General features: G+C 38.2%; 1 protein-coding gene across 6 annotated transcripts in view; it reads left to right on the forward strand.

Annotated features, from left to right (window-relative positions):
- ACACA (acetyl-CoA carboxylase alpha) overlaps nucleotides 1-20411 on the forward strand; it is a 288803-nt gene that overhangs the window by 177127 nt on the left and 91265 nt on the right. For all 6 annotated transcript variants that reach the window (XM_055577329.1, XM_055577328.1, XM_055577332.1 and 3 more), the window contains 7 exons: nucleotides 3015-3071; nucleotides 3318-3362; nucleotides 9486-9527; nucleotides 10579-10794; nucleotides 11686-11841; nucleotides 14437-14640; nucleotides 19454-19609. In XM_055577329.1, the coding sequence (XP_055433304.1) occupies nucleotides 3015-3071; nucleotides 3318-3362; nucleotides 9486-9527; nucleotides 10579-10794; nucleotides 11686-11841; nucleotides 14437-14640; nucleotides 19454-19609 (876 nt within the window). The remainder of the gene's footprint in view (nucleotides 1-3014; nucleotides 3072-3317; nucleotides 3363-9485; nucleotides 9528-10578; nucleotides 10795-11685; nucleotides 11842-14436; nucleotides 14641-19453; nucleotides 19610-20411) is intronic.

A 20411-nucleotide genomic window follows, 5' to 3' on the forward strand; every position in this document is an offset into this window, starting at 1 on the left:
CAAAGTCGGAGGCCGTGCCTGGGAATTTTTCTCCGGAAGAGAAATCTACCTTCTGTCTTGCCCTTGACTTGTGCGTGATCACATAAAATTAACCTGAGACCAGTGACCAAGGAGACGGGGAGAGTCCTAGTATTGTGCTTGGCTGCTGATGTTGGTGCTTGATGAAGTAATCTATCAGAGTTTCTTCCCAGGTTTTGAGCACTAATTCCGCACATTTGATTGTTTCAGCCTCCACTTAGGCTTTTTATTACAATCAGATCAATTGTATGTCAGCACACATTGATTTACAGAGGCAGTTTCTCCTTTTCACTATGTTTATTTGTAACATTAAGTGATGATAAGAAATTTTTCTTTTTTCCTTGACTGGCCTTGTAAACTGAGGCACAGAGAAACCCAGAGTCTTTGCCTGTGGCTGTTCAGTAGGGAAAGGGTAGTCTGTGTCAACAGTCCAAGCCTGGAGAAGCTATGCGTCACGTACCGTGCTTACCCAGGAATATTAAACATTTTCACCTACTTGTTTTTAAAAAAATATAAAAAGAAAAGGAAACAAAAACAGTTAAAAAGATGAAGTGATAACTAGTTTTGTTTTTCACTTCATAATCATGCTTCTAACAGTTTAGAAAAAGTTGTTTTTTTTTTTTAAAGCACACATTAAACTATCAAATAGGTTGATCCAAATTGTCCAAATAATCTTCTAGTCCCAGCATGTCTTTTTTTCTCTCATAGAAATTAGGATCATATATTTGTAAATGACTTGTGGAGGAGATTGAAGCAGCCAGTGTAAATGGAGTTTCTCCAGGTGCTGACGCCTAATCGCTGGGTAATAGCTGTGGACTTGCTGTGAGCCCCGCATTATTACAATGTAATCAGAATCCTGTTGCTCTGCTGTTATTGTTAGCCACTTGTGGAATTTTTAAAGCAATAACAATTTTGATTTTAAATCATGGCATTATTAAAGTTATTTTCTTCCCTTGCCGGAACATAGCTATTGATGCTTATCTTCGAAGGAGTTGGCTGTAGTGGAATTCTTTGTTAGTGACAGAAGAAATGTTTCTATACCTTGGCATACAGAATCAGAGAGCCACCACCGCCCCACCCCACCTTATTATTCCTCCCTCTTCTCCCTCCCCTTCTCCCTCCATGCCTTCCTCCCTTTTTCCCTTCCTTCCTCCCTTTCTTTTCTTATTGTAGTATCAACACTTGCTTATTTACACTTGTGAGTATGATGCCCATACCAATCATTTTTAAATGTAGTTAAACCAAAATTTATTTATATCTGACCTAGGAATTTATTATTAGGAAATTAATTTTTTCTACTTTTGCTTATGCTGTTGATTAGTTTTGTTACTAAAAATTGCCATAATAAAAAATGGAAAAATAAGAGGGAATGGCCCAGGGATGTGCTTATTTATAGGGGGAAGCCAATTTGGATTTAAAATATATATAGTATCAAGAAAGTTAAGAATTGGTTTATGAATATATCTCTCAGAGTTAAGCGAAGTATATGATCAAAGTAAAGTCCGGATGTGAGTTGTGAAAGTCGGCATAGTTTTTTTCTATTGGTGTTATTCATGTATGTTGTCAGATCATCCAACAAGTGGGATTGCTTTTCTGCTTGTTGCCGGGTAGCCCCTCTTTATTAGGGACCTTTAAGAGCATGTCTTTTACTTAGTTCATTCATCTGTTTCTTTCTCTCTGCCTTTTGAGATGAGTGAGCAGGACAGAATATAGGAAGGCTTAGAGCCCAAGGCCCCAGACTCACAGAAGGAACTGTTCTGAAACTGCTAGTCTCTGTTGACTTCTTTTTTTTTTTTTTTACATTTTTTTTTTTTTTTACCATGGTGTTTTTGTCATTTTATTTATTTTTAATTGAAGGATAATTACAGTATTGGTTTCTGCCATACATCAACATAGATCAGCCATAGGTACACATATGTCCCCTCCCTCTTGAGCCTCCCTCCCACCTCCCACCCCAGCCCATATTGTCTTATTTTTATTTATTTATTTATTTTTTAGGCCATGCCTTGAGGCATGTAGGGTTTCCCTGGTGGCTCAGACTAAAGAAGCTGCCTGCAATGCAGGAGACCCGGGTTCAATCCCTGGGTTGCAAAGATCCCCTGAAGAAGGGAACAGCAACCCACTCCAGTATTCTTGCCTGGAGAAAAACCATGGACAGAGGAACATGGCAGGCTGTAGTCCTTGGGGTTGCAAAGAGTCGAACACAACTGAATGTCTTACACACACACATAAGGCATGTGGGATCTTAGTACCCCAACCAGGGATCAAACCCATGCCCCTGTTTTGGGAGTGTGGAGTCTTAACCACTGACCTCCAAGGAAGTCCCAGTTGACTTCTAATATACTGCTTGCCTATGCCAAGCAGAAATATGAATAATCACTGAATTTAAATGCCCATTAGACATTGTTTTTAACAACTTTTAAACAGAATCCTTTAAAAAATGCCTCCATATAAAATAAGGAGGAAATGTTTTAGAATTGATAAGGTTAGAATTTGTTAGGTTGAATTCCAGGAATGCTGTATCAGATGGTAGGTGATGTCTATAGTCTAAATAACAGTTTAGGACTTAAGTTTTCTGTTTTGTGGAAGTTTCGTATTTTTCCTCTACTGATTTCATTTAGCTTCTGTATCAGTATTGTTCTTCACATTTCAATACATGTCAAACAGTGCAATTTCTATAAGCAGAAAGTGTGTTACTGTCTACCTTGATTTGTATGAGTCCTTAGAGAAGTTAGATGACCCCATATGACCCTTTCTCCTCCACATAGTTCTCTTCCCATTTCATCCAGATCAATATATAAAACCTATTCTGTAAGACTCATTCCCAGGAGCCAGGTTGAGACTTATTTATTTGCAAGTGTGAAGGTGCCGAGTCAAGATATAGATATCCAAAAAGAATGCTTAGCCCACTCAGGGCCTTCTGAGGACTGAATAGGCTAACATTTAGGATGAATGGTGGTCTCATGTATCTTCTGTTTTTACATGTTTGTTTGTAGAAAGCTACCCTGGTTGAACATGGGATCCGACGCCTTACTTTCCTGGTTGCACAAAAGGTATTGGCATGTGAATTATGTACCTCTGTAACATTTCTTACGCTGCTGCTAGAACTTTAAAAGTGAAAAATGGAATGATAACCATATGCTTACTTGTAGAATTTATGTAAAGAAATAACTGTTTCAGTATAAATTTAATCAAGAAAAGCATTAGTTTGTCATCTCCTTTTACTCAATTCTTTTTAAATTTTATTTCTAATTGCCTTCTGCTTTTTTTCCCCTTCCTTTCTGTCTTTCATTTGAAAGGATTTCAGGAAACAAGTCAACTATGAAGTGGATCAGAGATTTCATGTAAGTAAGAGAAACCATGATGAAAGATCACTTACTGTTTTATCTGTTAGCTGCTGGTTATTTTTAGAAGGGCTGGTCTGATATTTGGTCCCTCTACTTTGAAAAAGTATTAGAATGGATATTCAGGTCTTTTACAGAGTATTCAGACTAAAAGGTTCCCCCCACTTTTTTCCCCATATAATGAATTCTCAGTGTATCTCTGAGAAATAGTTAAGAGTGAGCACATGCATTTTTCCAAATGAATAAAGTAGAAGCAGGCGCTAACTAGTAATTTCTTCTGCACACACAGCAAATCAGTAATCAAAGACTGCCACTCGTACTTGAGGTCTTGACTTCTACTGAAGATGGATTCAGATTCTATTATTGAGATCTGCCAATTCTGAAGAACAATCATTTATTATTTAAAATGCCTTAACCGAGCCCAAGTTAGTGTTTTTGTCTTATGTTAATTCTACGAGGAGGAAATAAATAAAAATTAAGTTGCTGGTTCTCCCATGTAACCAAATTAACTATTAATATTTATGAGTTTAAAATTTTTATTGAAAAACGTAAATAAGGAGAACTCACTAAATAGCCTGGTATCTGAACCATGGTGTATTTGTGTATGAGCATACTGAGTATCATTATAGCAGAGAGGTCAAAAATCCAGTTTGCAGTCAGGATGTCATTTTCTCAAAGGGCTGAATGTAGTCAAAATATTTCTTTAAAAATTCCTCCTGATATGGTGAAGTAAGATTCCAAAGGATATTTATAAAGTCTTAATGTTTCTGATGAGAATTTTATTTTGTTTTTAGCAATCAAGATAATTAAGTTAGTTTTCAAGCCCTGCTCACTTGTTTGTAGTGAAGGTAACATTTGGGATGCTGGAAAGGACTTCCTAAACCCAAAGACCTGTGTGTGGGTGGCTTTTACTGCCCCTTTGTTTGTTAGGTCTCTAACACTTGCCTTTCTGTTTTCCATTTCACAGTTCACCTTGTTGGTCTAGTCTATAGAGAAACAAGAGAGCCTAGCCTGCAGGCTAAAGAGCTAGGATTTTCTGAAATGCTTTAGGAAATGTTGTGGACTCCACAATTCCCCTGTGTTACTGATGTCAGGAAATCAAGCAGAGTGCAGATATATATCAATCAATAACTGTAGATAGGAGACAGGAGGCAGTGGAGAAGTATGAGGAGCTTAAAGAGAACCCTGGGGCTTTAGGAAGAAAAATCAGGAGCTTAGAGAATAAAATTGATACTTTGGGATAGAGTATGAGAATCTGCGAATAAATACTGTGGCTGGTAGATGCTGATCAGAACTCAGGTAGACATGCCAGAGCCAGGCCCTGGATTTAGAAAAAGTATCGGGCTAGGTTCTTAAGCGCTTATCTGATTTGTTCTTTCATCACTGACTTTGGAATATATATTATTCTGAGGAGTAATACTGAATTTGTAAAATTGTTTTCCCTTTTCCTTAGAGTCTTCATGTCTATTGCACACTAACTGGTTTTCTATAATCAGCATTCTGTGATAAAACCCTCCACTGAATTTTTTTTAAAGGCCAAAGCAATTAATTGTCACGGACATTTTTGGGGTACACTTTCTTATCATTGAATCTACATCTTGTCCTAGAAAACATCTAACAGCTTTGAAACATTTTTTTTTCTCCCTGCTCTCTTAATATTTCCGGATTTCAGTTGAATAGAGACATGTATAAGCAAGATCTGCTTGGAAATGAGCCCAGCAGGTGGTCTTCCCAATCATTCACTGTCCAGTTTCCATTTATAGTGGCAAGAAGTGGGAAACCAGTTAAATTATCGAGTGGCTTGACCTGTCACAAGTGTAGTAAGCGTTGCTTTAGCGTGCGGAGAACATGAAGGTTTGGGTATGGACTGGATTTGCCCTGAAGAATTGGGTGGCAGAGGAGTTGGGGTGTTTTTATGTCAGGCATGATTAGCAATTATGCAGCAGGCAAGGGTGACTATTACTGAACTCTGGCCAGGATCTGCCATAGCCAGGAAGCCCTGGCGGGAGTTGTATGAATCTGGGGCTCACCGTCATGGTGCTGCTCCGAGATACTCCGCTGGTGGTGCTTGAAGGATGCCTGGCCTCTGTCGTGCCATCCGACGTGCGCTTGCCCCGTAGTTAGTGTAGTGTGAAAAAGAGGAAGCTTTCCGGGACGTTGGTGATGAATCCCTTGATCTCTGTGGCTTCCTGGTAATCCACTGTTATGTATGCAGCCTCCCCTGCTCTACACTATATTATTGAGTAGAAGAGGAGACACGCGCGGGAGAGGGCAAGGAGAGGAGGAAGGTTACCATGTTAGGTTCAAGAACAACATGGCTGGTGTGGAAGGAGGCAGCCATGCTGTTCCATAGTCATCGTCTCTTGGGCTGCTTCAGGACTAGAACGTTGCTGGGTGGAGGTTCCTAGAGAGTGTGGATATTAGGTGTTTATTCACATGGCAGCAAAGGCTGGAATTATTTCCAATATTGTTTCATCAACACAGTCCCCGGAGATCTGTCCACCAGAATGTCTGCTGATGCCTAAGTGTCTTGGCTCTACATGGAGACCATTCTTCTGAGCAGGCAGTAGTTACCAACATTAAGGCATCTTGGTGTCTGAGTCTGTTTCCATAACCATCTAATTAAAGCAAATACCCATAATGGGACTTTGACTATCAATGCTTAACATTGATATTTAAACAGAAAGTTTGAGGAAAAGCAAGTCTATCCTTGTAAATATCTTCTTCATATTAAAAAAAAAAATTGAGGCCTTGAAAGCAAAAGAAGACTCTCTGAATTTCTATATTAAGTTGCTGTTCTCCAGTTTTATGGAGTACTAAGTCTCTGTTTGTTTCACGCACATTCAGATCTAGAATTCCAAAAAGTGCAGCAGAAGATGCTATTTAATTCTAACATAAAGTATACTTTAAGAAGCTTTGCATATTTTTTTTCCAGCAAAGTTTTGTTAAGGATGCTAAAATGCGTGTTTCTCAGATCTTTTCTTATACTTGGCTGCCCAAACAGAGCATGAGGTCCAGAAACCATGATGAGATTCTAAATCAGATTTCCACCTGTAGTTTCCTTTTGTTTCTTGTTTATAAGATTTCATGAGATTTTTAAAAATTCTGCTGTAAATCACCTAGGAGATAATTGCAGTTTTACTGATTTTTATGTGAGCGACTCCCACTTTAAATGTTTTGGATTGTTTTCGCCTGAAGGAAGAGCCCACTATCGAAAACAGTTATCATGGTTAGTAGTTCATTTCTTTAAAAAAAAAAACTGATATGTCAATTATATCTCAATAAAGCTAGAAAAAATTGGCAGTTCTGTTTGCTAGTGGATCAACTATTAGTTTTTCAGAAGGTTTGGTTTGAGTTTTTGTTTTAATTACAGTCTATATAATTAGTTCTCAGCATGTTGAGGTAAAAGAGAATTGCACCAGCAAGCTTCCAATTTCTTCATCTCATTAGGTTTTTAACACGATTATTAGTATCATAATCAGCTATGATGTTTTCTGTTGCAGGTTTTCACATTCTCTGATTTGCAGGGTGTCTTGATTGGCTAATTTAGGCAAATTATTTTGATTGTCTTGATGATGGTTGGCTGATTAGAACACAGCAGGGGTATAATTTCTTCCAGAGAAATGTTGCATTCTTTTGTTTTTTGGTACCAGAACACTAAGAGGGTTTTTCTTTGTGTACATTCAATTATGATATTTGCCCATAACACTAGTAGAATGCCTAGAAAGCAATTACATTAGTGACGGAGTAAGCTTGAATGCCGTTAGTGGAAAAATTGGCTGTATGAGGATCCGGTAGGATGAAGGAATTTACTAAAACTATAATCAGACTTTGGGATTTCTTCTTTTCTGTGTTTTCTGTATTTCTGTGACTTTTGAGTGAAAAAAAAAAGCAATTTTCTACAAAAGTCTTTCCCTGTCTTAGAGAATTGCTCATTAATCCTGGTTTACCATTGCATGGAAGTTCGTGCCATCTCCTATTCTAAATGCTTTGTGCTTAGTGAGGACTTCACTGTGGAACTAAAAATTTACTCAAAAGTTTAAGAACATTTGTTTATGTCATCTCATCTTTTTCGTAAATGGTATACTAAGTAACTGTTTTAGGTTAACGAATTAAAGTTAAGAAGGAATTGAAGAATATGTGATTAAAAGATTGTATCATTACTTTCCTTTACTTTTCTTTCAGAAAAATCTCATGGAAGGACTTTGTTACCCTTCTTTTTTGACTCATGTTACTTTTTAGCTAATGCTCTGAAAGCCATACCTCTTGAGAATAAAACCAAAACTAGACTGTATAAAGCCCGGAGCATGAAATCTACTGACAATTCAGCTCAATATCTTCCTGCTTAACCTTGAAGTCATCCCCATGCTCTTCACTGTTGTTCAGGGGAATTAGAGAATTATTTAGGACAAAACATCATCAGTAAAAGATCAGTGCTGTGTAAAATCCACTTTCAAAGGGCTTTTGAAGACCCACGCCTGGACAAGTGGTTTGCTGGCCTTGCTAAACAAGCTCCTAGAAGCTGTTTTTCAGTTAAAATGCCAAGGAAAATGTAAAAAGATTTATTAACTGAGCAAGTTATAGTTAAAGTGAAGTGTAAGACCTATGGAAGGTGTTCAAGAAGTTTTCCATAAATTTAAGAACCATGAATTTTGCCTTTTTTTTTTTTCCTTTTTTCCTTTTTTTCCTGAAAGCCTTAATTTCAGTTTCTGGGGTTTTTGGTTTTTGTCTCAAAAACAAGCATGGTTCTTGAAAGAGAAGTCCTCTAAATAAGGAATTTGGATTAAAAAGAAGAATAGATAGTTAACATCCTATACTTGCTAGGTAGAGATGAAATGGCATGGGCTCTAGCCTTAGACCCAGGTTCATGTTCCAGGGTCATAATAATTGGGATTGACATATATACACTAACAATACTATGTATAAAACAGATAACTAATGAGAACCTACTCTATAGCACAGGGAACTCTCCTCAGTGCTCTGTGCTGAACTGAATGGAAAGGAATTCCAAAAAAGAGGGGATATATGTATATGTACAACTGATTCACTGCCATACAGTGGAAACTAACACAATATTGCATAGCAACTATACAACAATAAAAACTTACTTTAAAAAAAAAAAGCAGTACTCTTCCAGAGAGGTTGTTGAGAACATTCGACGGTCAGCACATGAGAGCACCTGCCACCCGCAAGGCTTTCAGTTCATGTTTCCTTCATGGTTCCTGAAGTTCATTGACGGGTATTTAGGCAGCTAGTCCTGGTCTCTCTGCCTTGTACCCGTAAGTGTTTGATTACATTGCGCTCATAATGAAGAAGATGCCTTAATGAAACCTCCTATGGAGGCAAATAGTAATGACTTGATTCCAGCACTGCCAGTAGAGCTTCCCATCCGAGAAACAGGGGTATTTGGTGTTAATAAGTTAAATTTCAGAAACTAATGGACTCTGCTAATTGAATTCATCTTTGTTAATTAATAAGGTTCTAGTAAATTGGTTGCTTTCTTGGGTAATGCCCTGCAAAAGAGCAGTAAGACCTAATGATTGCATGTTCACTAGCTCCACCCTGTTCTTTCCTAGACGTAGAGGGCTACTGACCAAAGTAACATCTCACACTTTTCTTTGTCTTGAAATGTTATTGTTTAAACCTTTGAAATTATCAACTTGAGAGTGAATGAGGGGGGAAAAAAGCGTGGATTGGGGATGCTATATTCTCTGGTGAGTTTACACTTTGAGTTTCTTAAGGAGAAACTTGGGAAATCAATCCAGTAACTACTATTGCAGTGCTTCAGTATAAGGATGTGTTGGTCTTATGTGCCAGTTTCTGCCATGGGTAGCAGCCAAGAAGACGTTTTCCACTTGGGAGATGAAAAAAATACCATTTTTCACCCTAGAAGAGGGTAGCTATTAGTTGGGTTAGTATCGTAGTGGTTCTCAAATTTGTAAGTGGGGTCAAAGTGACGGTTACCCAGAGGATCATTCATTTTCTCCAGACTAAGCTTAGGTAAGGATCGTGTTTTCTAGGCAACTGTCTTCTGGATGCTTGACTGTTTCTCTACCATGTGTTTATCCCCAAAGAGTCATATCTATGAAAGACTGACACATTTTCCCTCCTTCTTTAATGCAGAGAGAATTTCCTAAATTTTTCACGTTCCGAGCAAGGGATAAGGTAAGGACTGATTTTTTTTCCTCTTTTTTTAAAAAAAAAAATCTTTGTTTTTTCCTTAAAAGCCCAAGAGTAGTATATCTGTGCCATATGTTCTTACCATCTTCTTTCTCTGATTGAACTTATACTTCCCTTTGTCTTACATATATCTTCGAACTAAACAAAGTTCCCTTCCAAAAGAGTTTGGTTCAGGAAACACTGTAATGTCCTGACCTACCGAAGACAGTGATAACTTTCAAAATCATCCGTTAGGATAATCCTAATGATGTAATATGAAAGGACTACTATAGTTACTGGATTATTCTCGTCACCCACAGACAGTTCATTTATCAAGGCTTGTTTATGTGCATTTTTCAATTTTAAAATATAGAATTTCAGACCACATTAATTTCTTCTTATTACTAGCTTATGTTTTTGGCTTTCTCTCTCCATTTACTCTATGGAGATGTACTCTAAACATGTCTGGCTTCAGCAAAACATACAGTAAATGTAAATGCAACTTTAAAGAAGAAATATGAATAATTATGCATGGATACAGGATATTCCATAGCCAAATACCTATTTTTCAATATTATATAACATTTGTTTTCCTGTGTCCTTTTTCAGTCTGCCAGAAATGGTAAGAGTATGAGACATGGATCCTGCCCATACGTGTTTTAGATTAGTTGGATAAAACTAAAACACTGGTATGTGAAGTAGATAGTAATGTGATGTAGTTCGGTTAATTGTTAAAAAAATGAACTATGAAGGCTTTAAATGCTAGAGGAGTTCTGAGGGACTAGGTGGGGGGTTTTTGTTTGTTTTTAATGGAGAGCGTCACCAGTTGTAAAAGTATAAATGATGAAAGCTTACAAAGTAAACAGGGCCTCTCGTGCCTAATCTTGCGTCAGTTATTGCAGTTTCCTTGTATGTAGCTCCTCTTTTTTCCCCTTTGGTTCATTGGCACAACGTGGCTCATGTTTCTTTTTTAAGCATTTCTTTTATATACAATTTCATAATATAATTTTGTAACTGCCTCTTGTAAACTGTTCTTTCCTCCAATTCTTGTATTCAGTTTGAGGAAGATCGTATCTATCGTCACCTGGAGCCTGCCCTAGCTTTCCAGTTAGAGCTGAACCGGATGAGAAATTTTGACCTTACTGCCATCCCATGTGCCAATCACAAGATGCACTTGTATCTCGGGGCAGCCAAGGTGGAAGTGGGCACAGAAGTGACAGACTACAGGTTCTTTGTTCGTGCAATCATCAGGCATTCTGATCTGGTCACCAAGGTGGGTACTGTACTTTCTTCTCTTTTTTCCTTGGGCGGGGGTGCTATGCCTCTCGGCTTGCAGTATGTCAGTTCCCTGACCAGGGATCGAACCTGTGCCCACTGTAGTGGAAGCACAGAGTCCTAACCGCTGGGCCACCAGAGAAGACCCCGGGTGCTGTACTTTAATGGAAAGTTATCTCTGAGGGAAGGGACAGAGACACAGCCATGATTCAAAATCAGGTTTTCCTCCTGAATTAAGGCTCTTGTTCTCTTTCATCCTATTGTCCAATATCCACCAGAAGCCTAAGAGTCACTTCTCTAACAGAGGTAAATATTCCGTGCAATTAAGGGCTTTTTTCCCCTTTCATTTGATTTTTCTTGGTAATGGAAGCATGATAGTACTTGCTTGAGAAAAGGAAAACCATGCGAACAGAAAAACCACAGGGAAGTTTGGATGATGATAGAGGATAAAATGAAAAGGTAAAGATGACTCCGTGGTAAACCTGTCTAAAAGTGGGGATAGTTTCTGTACACAGCTGGTGTGTGACTTGTTCCTGCATCCCATAACCATAACCTTTCTGCGACTTTTCCTTTCTAAACAGATTTCCTTTCTACGCTGCTCTGTCTGGCAGTTCTGACCCTACTAGGGTTGCAGCTCTAGGGGTGCCCAGGATCTCCACTTATTGTAAGAAAATGGTACTGAACAGGCAGGAGGAAGGGCTGGTGGGAACTCTTTATCTGACCCTTGCTAGCTCCTGTTGCCTGTGGTCTTTGGGTTGACCCCAGGAAGAAAGATAAATAGCATCTACATAAAAGCCTTATGACTTGTTGGGTTGGCCAAAACCCAAACAAATTTTTTGGCCAACCCTATAAAACATTAATGTTGATGGTGATTTTCTTTCCTGCATAGGAAGCTTCCTTCGAATATCTACAAAATGAAGGGGAGCGGCTCCTCCTGGAAGCCATGGATGAGTTGGAAGTCGCCTTTAATAATACAAATGTCCGGACTGACTGCAACCACATCTTCCTCAACTTTGTTCCTACAGTCATCATGGACCCATCGAAGGTACATTTCTCCGTAGCTTTGCACCCAGCACCTGCCAGCACAGCAGAGTCATTCTTATTTGTTTGCACTTGGACCTGGAAACAGGTACTTTCTTGGTCAGGTGACTGAACCCTTGATCTTTAAAGTTTACAGAATACTTCTAGGACTGGCTTTCTGGGATGATATCAAAAATTTGATATAACCATTGAAAGCATACCTCAAAACTGAAGGTGTCTCTTTGTTCTACTATGAAGCTTTACTTCTCCACTACCTGCCTTTGAATTTCTGCTGAAAAGCATGTGATGGTGTCTGACTCCCTTGCTATAGTGATCTCTGAGTAAATAACCTTTAAACACAGCGATTTAAAAATTTTTAAAGCAATCATAATTTACCATGAGACTTAGCTGTGAGTAGAAATTTCATAATCATACATTTTAATTTATGTTTTTAACTTATAATTATGTTTAATTTACATTAATACATACATTTTAATGTAATCATTAAATATTAACTCATAGTTTTGTTTGCTTTCATGGATATAATTTAAAAGTATATCTAGTCCATTGTATTGCAGGAGATATAAGCCACTAAAAATCTTGTGATATAATTTGTATATAATTAAATACATCCATTTAAGTATAAGGTTTAAAACACTGAAGGTGGTTTGATGTTATCTTGATAGTCACTTATAAGCAGTACAAAAATGTAAAACTTTTTCCTCTTCTTCCATTGGTAACTGGATATTTTACGATATTTACCATGATAGCAGTCCTATTTTGTTTAATTCCCTAGGATTTCTCATCTGGTATAACTAACTGCTATTATTGGGCATTTTGGAAAAATTACTGCCTCTTTTTACTGGTCATCTGATGTCCTTTGAGCAGTAATACACCTTCCCAAAGTGTCTAACCTATTTCTCATTAGTATTTTTCCACAGAGGAAAATTTGGTTGATGTGGAATTCCACACATAACAATGTTTGGTTTGTTCCCCAAGGCTCTATTCTAAAATGCATTCCATATAATTTAAGGAAGGAAAGCAAGGTGACTCTGTACTTGACCTTTTATCCCAGGTGTAATAAAGACAGGTTGCTCTCTTGTTTCTACTACTCCCTCTAACCTTTTTATGATATTGTGGAATTTGAATAGGAGAACCAGTATATTTGAATAGGAGACCTCTTTCTCAAGAGCCATTGTAGGCATGGACTTTTGCTTTTTGAACTTAGCATCTAAGACCCAAGAAATCATTTTCTACTGTTTTTTTCTTCTAGACTCAAACTACTGATTAGTTGCCTTGTCTGCCAGGAAAGCCGAGGTCAGGGCTACTTACTGAGTTTCACAAAGTCTCATCATTCGGTTTAAGCAAAGGTTCTCTTGAGCATCCTGGGATTGATGAAACTAGGAGAGTTAAAACGTGCCCTGGACACTTTATCAGTATATTTGTAGATATGACTTAGCATTCCTCAATGAGTTTTTGCTGTCAGCCTCTCTGTTTCTACTCCAAATGCTCATATGTCCTAACTCTGTCTTTCTAATCATAGATAGCTGTCAATTTCCTCTATTTAGAAATTGTTGACTTTTGTTCCCTCAAAAAAAGAATGGATAGATATCTCTTGGTTAACAAGCAAGTGTGGGAATAGAGATGTTAACTCCTTGAAACTCATTTTAACCTGAAATTCTTTGGAACAGAAATAAACTACAAGAGTGGCACATACTTCCAAAGAGTCACAAATGAAGGATGGCATGAGATTTTTTAAAAAATTCTCTAAGACGTTGAGAAAGCATTTTAGAGAGATACTTCATTTAAGAAAACATTGTTTTGAGTAGTATGTCTTAGCTGCCTGTAGCCATATTGGGAATAAAAAAATTCTTTTTTGCTTTAGTATGTCAAAAAGGAAAAATCACATCTAAGGCCATTTGATTAAAATAACTCACCAAACCCTAAAAATGAGGGCCACTAAGCTGCCTTGGTACAAAGGTAAGAAAAATGAGGGAACATTTGCCCCATCTCGTTAAATCCTAGTTGGACTTAGCAGTGACCTAGCTTCAGAGCTCTGTTTAGAGAGAACATTCTAGCACCACCTACAAACTGCCTTTCTTTAATTTGTGCAATTTACCAAGAAACATATATTATAAAGTTTAATAAAATTGTATGGAAAAAAGCTCATGGTGATAATTGCTATGTTGATTTAAGGTCCTGAAAGTGCAATGAAACGTAGTTACCATGCATATAAATGCTACTTAATAGCAGTTTAACTAGAGATTTTATTCTTATTTGGGGCCTTCTCTTAAATCCCATGGCTTCTAATTTTAGATATTGCAGATCTTTGGCATAGAATATGAATACAGTTGGGAAAGAGGAAGGGAGTTGCACAGATTTGGGTGTTGTGAGCCAGAGAAAACCACTCAAATGCCAGGCCAGCATGAAATTGTCCCTGACTTGTTCTAAGAGTAGGGTTGGGGAGAAACTGTGTGTCTTTTTGGAAGGAATACATGGAGGACACATCTCCAGAAACCAGAGTCTGTTCCCGTTCTCCCTTCCCAAAGATGGGCAGACCTGAGTCAGGTGCTGGTTACAAGGCACTGAAGTTTTGTGCTTGGTGATGTGTCTGTGTCAGATCGAGGAATCCGTGCGGAGCATGGTGATGCGCTATGGAAGTCGGCTGTGGAAGCTGCGTGTCCTCCAGGCAGAACTGAAAATCAACATTCGCCTGACACCAACTGGAAAAGCAATTCCCATCCGCCTCTTCCTGACGAACGAGTCTGGCTATTACTTGGACATCAGCCTGTACAAGGAAGTGACTGATTCCAGGACAGCACAGGTACAGCAGTTAGCAGGCTCCTCACAATTTTGACTTGGTTCCCCCAGAGAGAAGCCACTTGTCCTTGTTACAGAAAGACCCAAATTCACAAATCCCGTTTTTCCGCCTAGTGGGGGTTATCCTCGCTCAGCGTAAATGGTTGCATGAACTTGAAACACTTCATTTGCCTCATAAGCAGCGCCTCTGTCGTAGTCCTGAATGTTTTGAAACCCTTAACCTTTGGTCATGAGTTGGGGAGCCCTAACAGGTGCCAAGTGAACCTGACTCCAGAGTAATTGTGCGATTTAGGGTTCTTGGGCTACTTGAAGAATTTTGTCTTCTCTGATCTGATTTGTCCTTGTTCCTGTTTTCAGCCTAGTTAGACCACTCAAGGAAGGAAGGAGAATTTCCTTGGCAAGGAAAGGAAGGAGAATTATTGAAGTAGGAAATATCTCGAAGAAGGAAGTTTCAACATAATATAATAATAGCTTGAGCAAGATCAAGCAGAGATTTTATCTTGTTTACCCTTTGTTGCACTTATACACATTGTCTTGCCTTCAAAGAGTTCAGAGTATCATATATCTATAAAAAAGCAAAGTGGCAAACTTTAACCTATTTTTTTCAGGTAGAAGAATTGAGAATGTGAAAATGAAAAGTGACTTTCAAAGTAGATTGGTTCTATGATAACAGAGTTCCCTTTTAATCTGTTTGATCACCTTAGTTTCTAAATCTTTGGGCCATTGGCTATGGTACAGGATTTAGCTTTGTTCACCATTATTCACCATTATATCTTTTTAAGAACTGGGATGTTAATTTTAGGTCTCTGGCCCGAACTTGGCAAATGCCTTTCTTGTCGTTAAAGGATGAACTTGCTCCTTTGTATCTGTACATAAGATCTCAGTCTATTCTATGTATTGGGTGATGAAGAGATTATGTGTCTCTTGTTTTTATCTACATCCTTTTAAGTCTGGGAACAGCAGTAAGAAAAGACTTTTTTGCCAGGATTTTGAAGACAAATCTTAAAACTCTGGGTTTGGACAGTTGTCTGAGCGACCTTTCATTTCGTGCTTTGATTCCCACTTAGATGGCCAGAGAAATCTATCCCGTGAGAAGTGAACAGTTAAAACAGAAAGTGCACGCAAGAGTGCAAGGGGTGAGCAAGAGAAAGAGTATTCAATAATTTTCGCTGCATTTGATGTTTTTCAAGACAACCTTAAAGACATTTTCAGTCAAAGCTTTCCATGGGCAGTGATGTTTTTAATTAACTTCTACAGTGGCTTCAAGGCAGGTCTATTCTTGTGAAAAATAAGATGGCCACTTGAGATTTTAATGTTTTTGATAAATATGTTTGTTCTTCATAACTACTCCCCCTGTCCTTTCTTTTATTAGAAAGCTCTGAGGTTTCCCTCGTGCTGGCCAGTGGTGACACAGGGGCGTGAGAGGCACAAACGCCTTTATTCAGGGTTTAGTAGAAGGAAATGCAACTCACTGCAGTATTCTTGCCTGGAAAATCCCACGGACAGAGGAGTTGCGCAGGATACAGTCCATGGAGTCTCAAAGAGTCAGACACGACTAAGTGACTTATGTTTGGCACAAGTATTTGACAAATAAATGAGCTGCCTTCTGCCTGAGGGAGCTCCCTTCTTACCATGGGTCCTGTGTATTTAGGAAGCCCTGGAGAAAGGGGTCTCCCTCAGGCTCTTCAGTTGAGATTCAGTGGCCGCTGCCAAGTGTGAGTGCAAGAGCCCACAGCTGGAGGAGGGAGCTAGCAAAAGAAAGCCTCTAACTCAGTTCTGGCACTCCAAAAGCCTCCTTGATGCTTATCAGCAATTTATTTTTCCCCTTTCTGTGCTCTAGTGAGTCATTACACGAATCTAAAACAGCATAGGACCATGTGTATCATTCAGTTGTTTGTTCATTAATTTAACATTTATTGACCACTTACGATGTATCAAGCAGTAGGGATACAGAGGTAAAAAGTGATATTTCTTCTCAAGAAATTTACCCATGATGGAAGAAGACAGATAATTAGTTTCTCTGTTGTATGATTTGATTTGTGCCATCAAAAAATAAGTCCATGGTTCTAAGGGAGCAGACTGTATGGGATCAGAGATTTTTCTCCCAGGAGAAGCCCTTTTGATGGCCTCTGGTAACAGGTGTGTGATCAATAAAATATGTACATATGTTCATGAATTTGTAAAGTATATACTTTATCAATTTTTAATGACTGTGGCCATGATAGCAGAAAATGGAATTAGGTAACATAGATAGATAACTATCTAATATAATACATCTAATATATCTAATGTGTATCTGTTACAACAGTTATCTATCATTCAGAGACTTCCAGGGCCATCCATTGTTATCAACTTCTTGTTCAAGAATAATTTTTCATTCTTTCTGTCAACAAGAAGCAAGGCTGACTGGCTTGCGTTCATTTTATTTCACTTTCCTTGTGTGGTCTCTGTGGTATTACTATCCTGAGCACTGCTGTCAGGCAGGCAGAGTAGGGCGATTTGAGTAATCCATTACATAAGTCCATTGATTTCCAGTGTTCAGTGTAAGAGAGAAATATACATTTCAAAATCATCTTTATTGAGATAGAACTTAGATGTAATGAAAGGACTCACTTTATGTGTACAGTTTAATTTATCCTCAGATTGTACACACTTGTGACCGCCGTCACAGTCCTGATAGAGGCCACTTGACACCCTCAAAAATTCTCTTGTTCTCCTTTGCAGTCAGGTACCCTCCTCAGCCCTAGCCACCCACCAATCTGCCTTCTAATTTTATAGAGTAATTTTTGCCTGTCCTGGAATATCAGATAAATGAAGTTAGACAATATATGCTATTTTGTGTCTGGCTCCTTTTGGTAAACGCAGTGTTTTTGAGAATCATCCATGTTGTATGAATCATGGGTGTGCTCCTTTTTGTTGCTGAGTAGTGTTCCATTTTATGGATATACCAAAATTTTTATATTCATTAACCTGTTGATGGGCATCCGAAGTTTTATTTTTCAGTTTGGGCTATTGTGAGTAAAGCTGCTGTGAACACTGGTTTCCAAATATTTGTGTAGATTTGTTTTCATTTGAGTAAATCTATGAGTACAATTATTGGGGCGTAGTAAGTTTAATTTAACCACATTAAATTCCCGCCAGCAGTGAAAGTACCCAGAGAGCTTTCTCCAACCTGCTTTCTCAGTCCACAGAGTTATGTTGCTTGAATGACCAGCTTGACTTTATTCCAGACCTTGCAAAAACTGTACCTGTTGGTCTTGTCTTTCCTAGTAGACAGGAATGTATTGGGATTGGCCAAAAAGTATATTTGGATTTTCCATAGGATCTTATATAAAAACCTGAGCAAACTTTTTGGCCAACCCAGTAGTTTCAAGAACCTATTGCTTTTGCTCTTTTTTTTCTGCCCCCCTTATTTTGACTTGGGTTATCTCCTCTAAGTCCAGTTTTTACATACTTACACCCTAGCCTCACTTAAAACTTCAAATCTCTTGAAACATTTCTATTTCTGCCTCCCACATTACTAAGACATTGCTAATTCTACCTCTCACCTGGGGACTTTCATCATTAGCTCTGTGGAAGAGGATTGGGAGCTCGATTCTGTGGGTCTTTAAGCAGTCCACAACAGATTTTGCCCAGAATAGGACCTGATTGACAAGTAAGTAGAACACGTTTGTTCCTTTTGATCTAAAGGGCTAACGATTTACTTACTTGAACTGTACCCAGGATTTAGGAGAATACCTCATTCTCTCCTGGTGCCTATTTAGCAGGCCTGCAAATCTATTCATTAATGGTAGACTTAAGCTTATATATTTTAGGCCCAAAGAGATAGGTGGGTATACACACATACCCTCACTTCCCAGTGTCCATTTGTATTCACTGCACTGGGAATCTATGTTTTATGTATTCATGCATAAAGTGCCTAGCTTAGTGTCATACAACCCCTGGGCACTCAATAAATATTAATTGAATTGAAATAATGGCATTCCTTATAAATATTCATAAGCAAATAAAACTATCTAAATATATGAAATATGAGGTACTCTTCTAGAAATATTTGAGTTAATATGATTAAAAACTGGTGTGGTGATTTTATTATGTGACAAATATAGGTATTGTAGGAGCTATTCACTAGTTGTAGACACAGTATACTGGGGGAAATATATATATATATGTGTATTATATTTAATAAAATATATATATTTTTACTAAAGGCTCTGTCTTATGAGCTCACAAGAATCAGCTAGCTAGATGGATGGGTAAAATCTACTTGTGTCAAATCTTTGAAGCCTTTGTGTAGCTAATTGTACTTATGAAGTACCTTCTGAGCCAGTGGACTATAAAGTATAGGTGACCCGGTAGAGCCTTGACCTGGCCTTCTATCTTTGAAGATAGAACAGAGTTCTCTTTGGTGCCTAGCTGTTCCTCAACTTAAATACCAGGACTGCTTAGTTGGTTAGTTGACCTTCATTTCTGAATATGGGATTCAAGTCATTTTGACAGGCAAGCATTATCAGTCTGTCTCAGAAACATGAAATTTACTCTGGTGCTTTCTCGTTGATTTCCACTAATTCAAAAGTGAGAGGAGGAGCGTGTGATTTGTGGTTGGTTACATACCATTTTTTGGAGTTGGTTAATCTGTAGAGGCGAGAGTACCATGTACCCAATGTTAAGAGGTGTATCTTAGCTATTCAACTCACCAAAAATGTGTTTCAAGAAATAACATTTGTGGAAAAAAGTCCCTCTAGGCAACTCATGTGATTTTTTTTTTTTTTTTCTCTTGTGTTTTAATTCCCCATGCCATCCTCTTTTTCTTGCAGATCATGTTTCAGGCATATGGAGACAAACAGGGACCATTACATGGAATGTTAATCAACACTCCGTACGTGACCAAAGACCTGCTTCAATCCAAGAGGTTCCAGGCACAGTCCTTAGGGACAACATACATATATGACATCCCAGAAATGTTTCGGCAGGTAAAGGTGGCTACCTGGGGGTGGGGGCTCTGACGTGTGCCAGAGAGACAAGATTTTTCCTGAATTTTCATCAGATACAGCTTACACTGAAATAGGACACTTTCAAAAAGCAGGAATTGTCTTGACACTGTTCTCACTTCTTTGTCTTCTGGGGTTGTGACTGCTAGCTCAGATGGTGGATGGCTCTTTATGAATGAACAGGAAGAATGGTGAGGATAGAGGCCTCTGTTGAGTAGAAAAGAGTAAGCAGACTACGCACATCTGATGGTAGTTAATGATGACCTCTGTGAGGAGTTACCTTCAGGTGTCTATTTCCAAAGCCTGTATTCAAGTCAAAAAGAGGTTTGAAATTCTGGTTCTCATTTTCCAAGATAACCCAGGTCTCTAACTGATAGCCTAGGTTAATATGATGAGAATCAGTATATAACATATACAAATGGATATAGAGTGCATGGTACACATTTTAAAGTATCAGTTCTTTTGTGGGAGATTTATTACAGTGGAATAAAAACTAGTGTGAGAAAATACGACATTATGAATCTCATCCTCCATATGAAAATAAATTCCTTTGATCTGTATGGTGAATCATGTCTAGGCTGCAGATTTTTCTTCCATCAATAGAAGGCAAGAAAAGTATATCACCAGCAGAAAATGCAACAGATGAAGAAGGTATCAAAAGAATACTGAATTTGTCCTTAAAAAAAAATCTATGAATATAGAATTTTCCCAACTCTTCTAGTCAAAAATACCAGCGTTACCACATTTGAATTTTAATAAAGTAATATATGTGGTCTTAGTAAAT

This window comes from Bubalus kerabau, chromosome 4 (genome assembly GCF_029407905.1).
Source record: "Bubalus kerabau isolate K-KA32 ecotype Philippines breed swamp buffalo chromosome 4, PCC_UOA_SB_1v2, whole genome shotgun sequence".
Taxonomy (NCBI): Eukaryota; Metazoa; Chordata; class Mammalia; order Artiodactyla; family Bovidae; genus Bubalus; species Bubalus kerabau.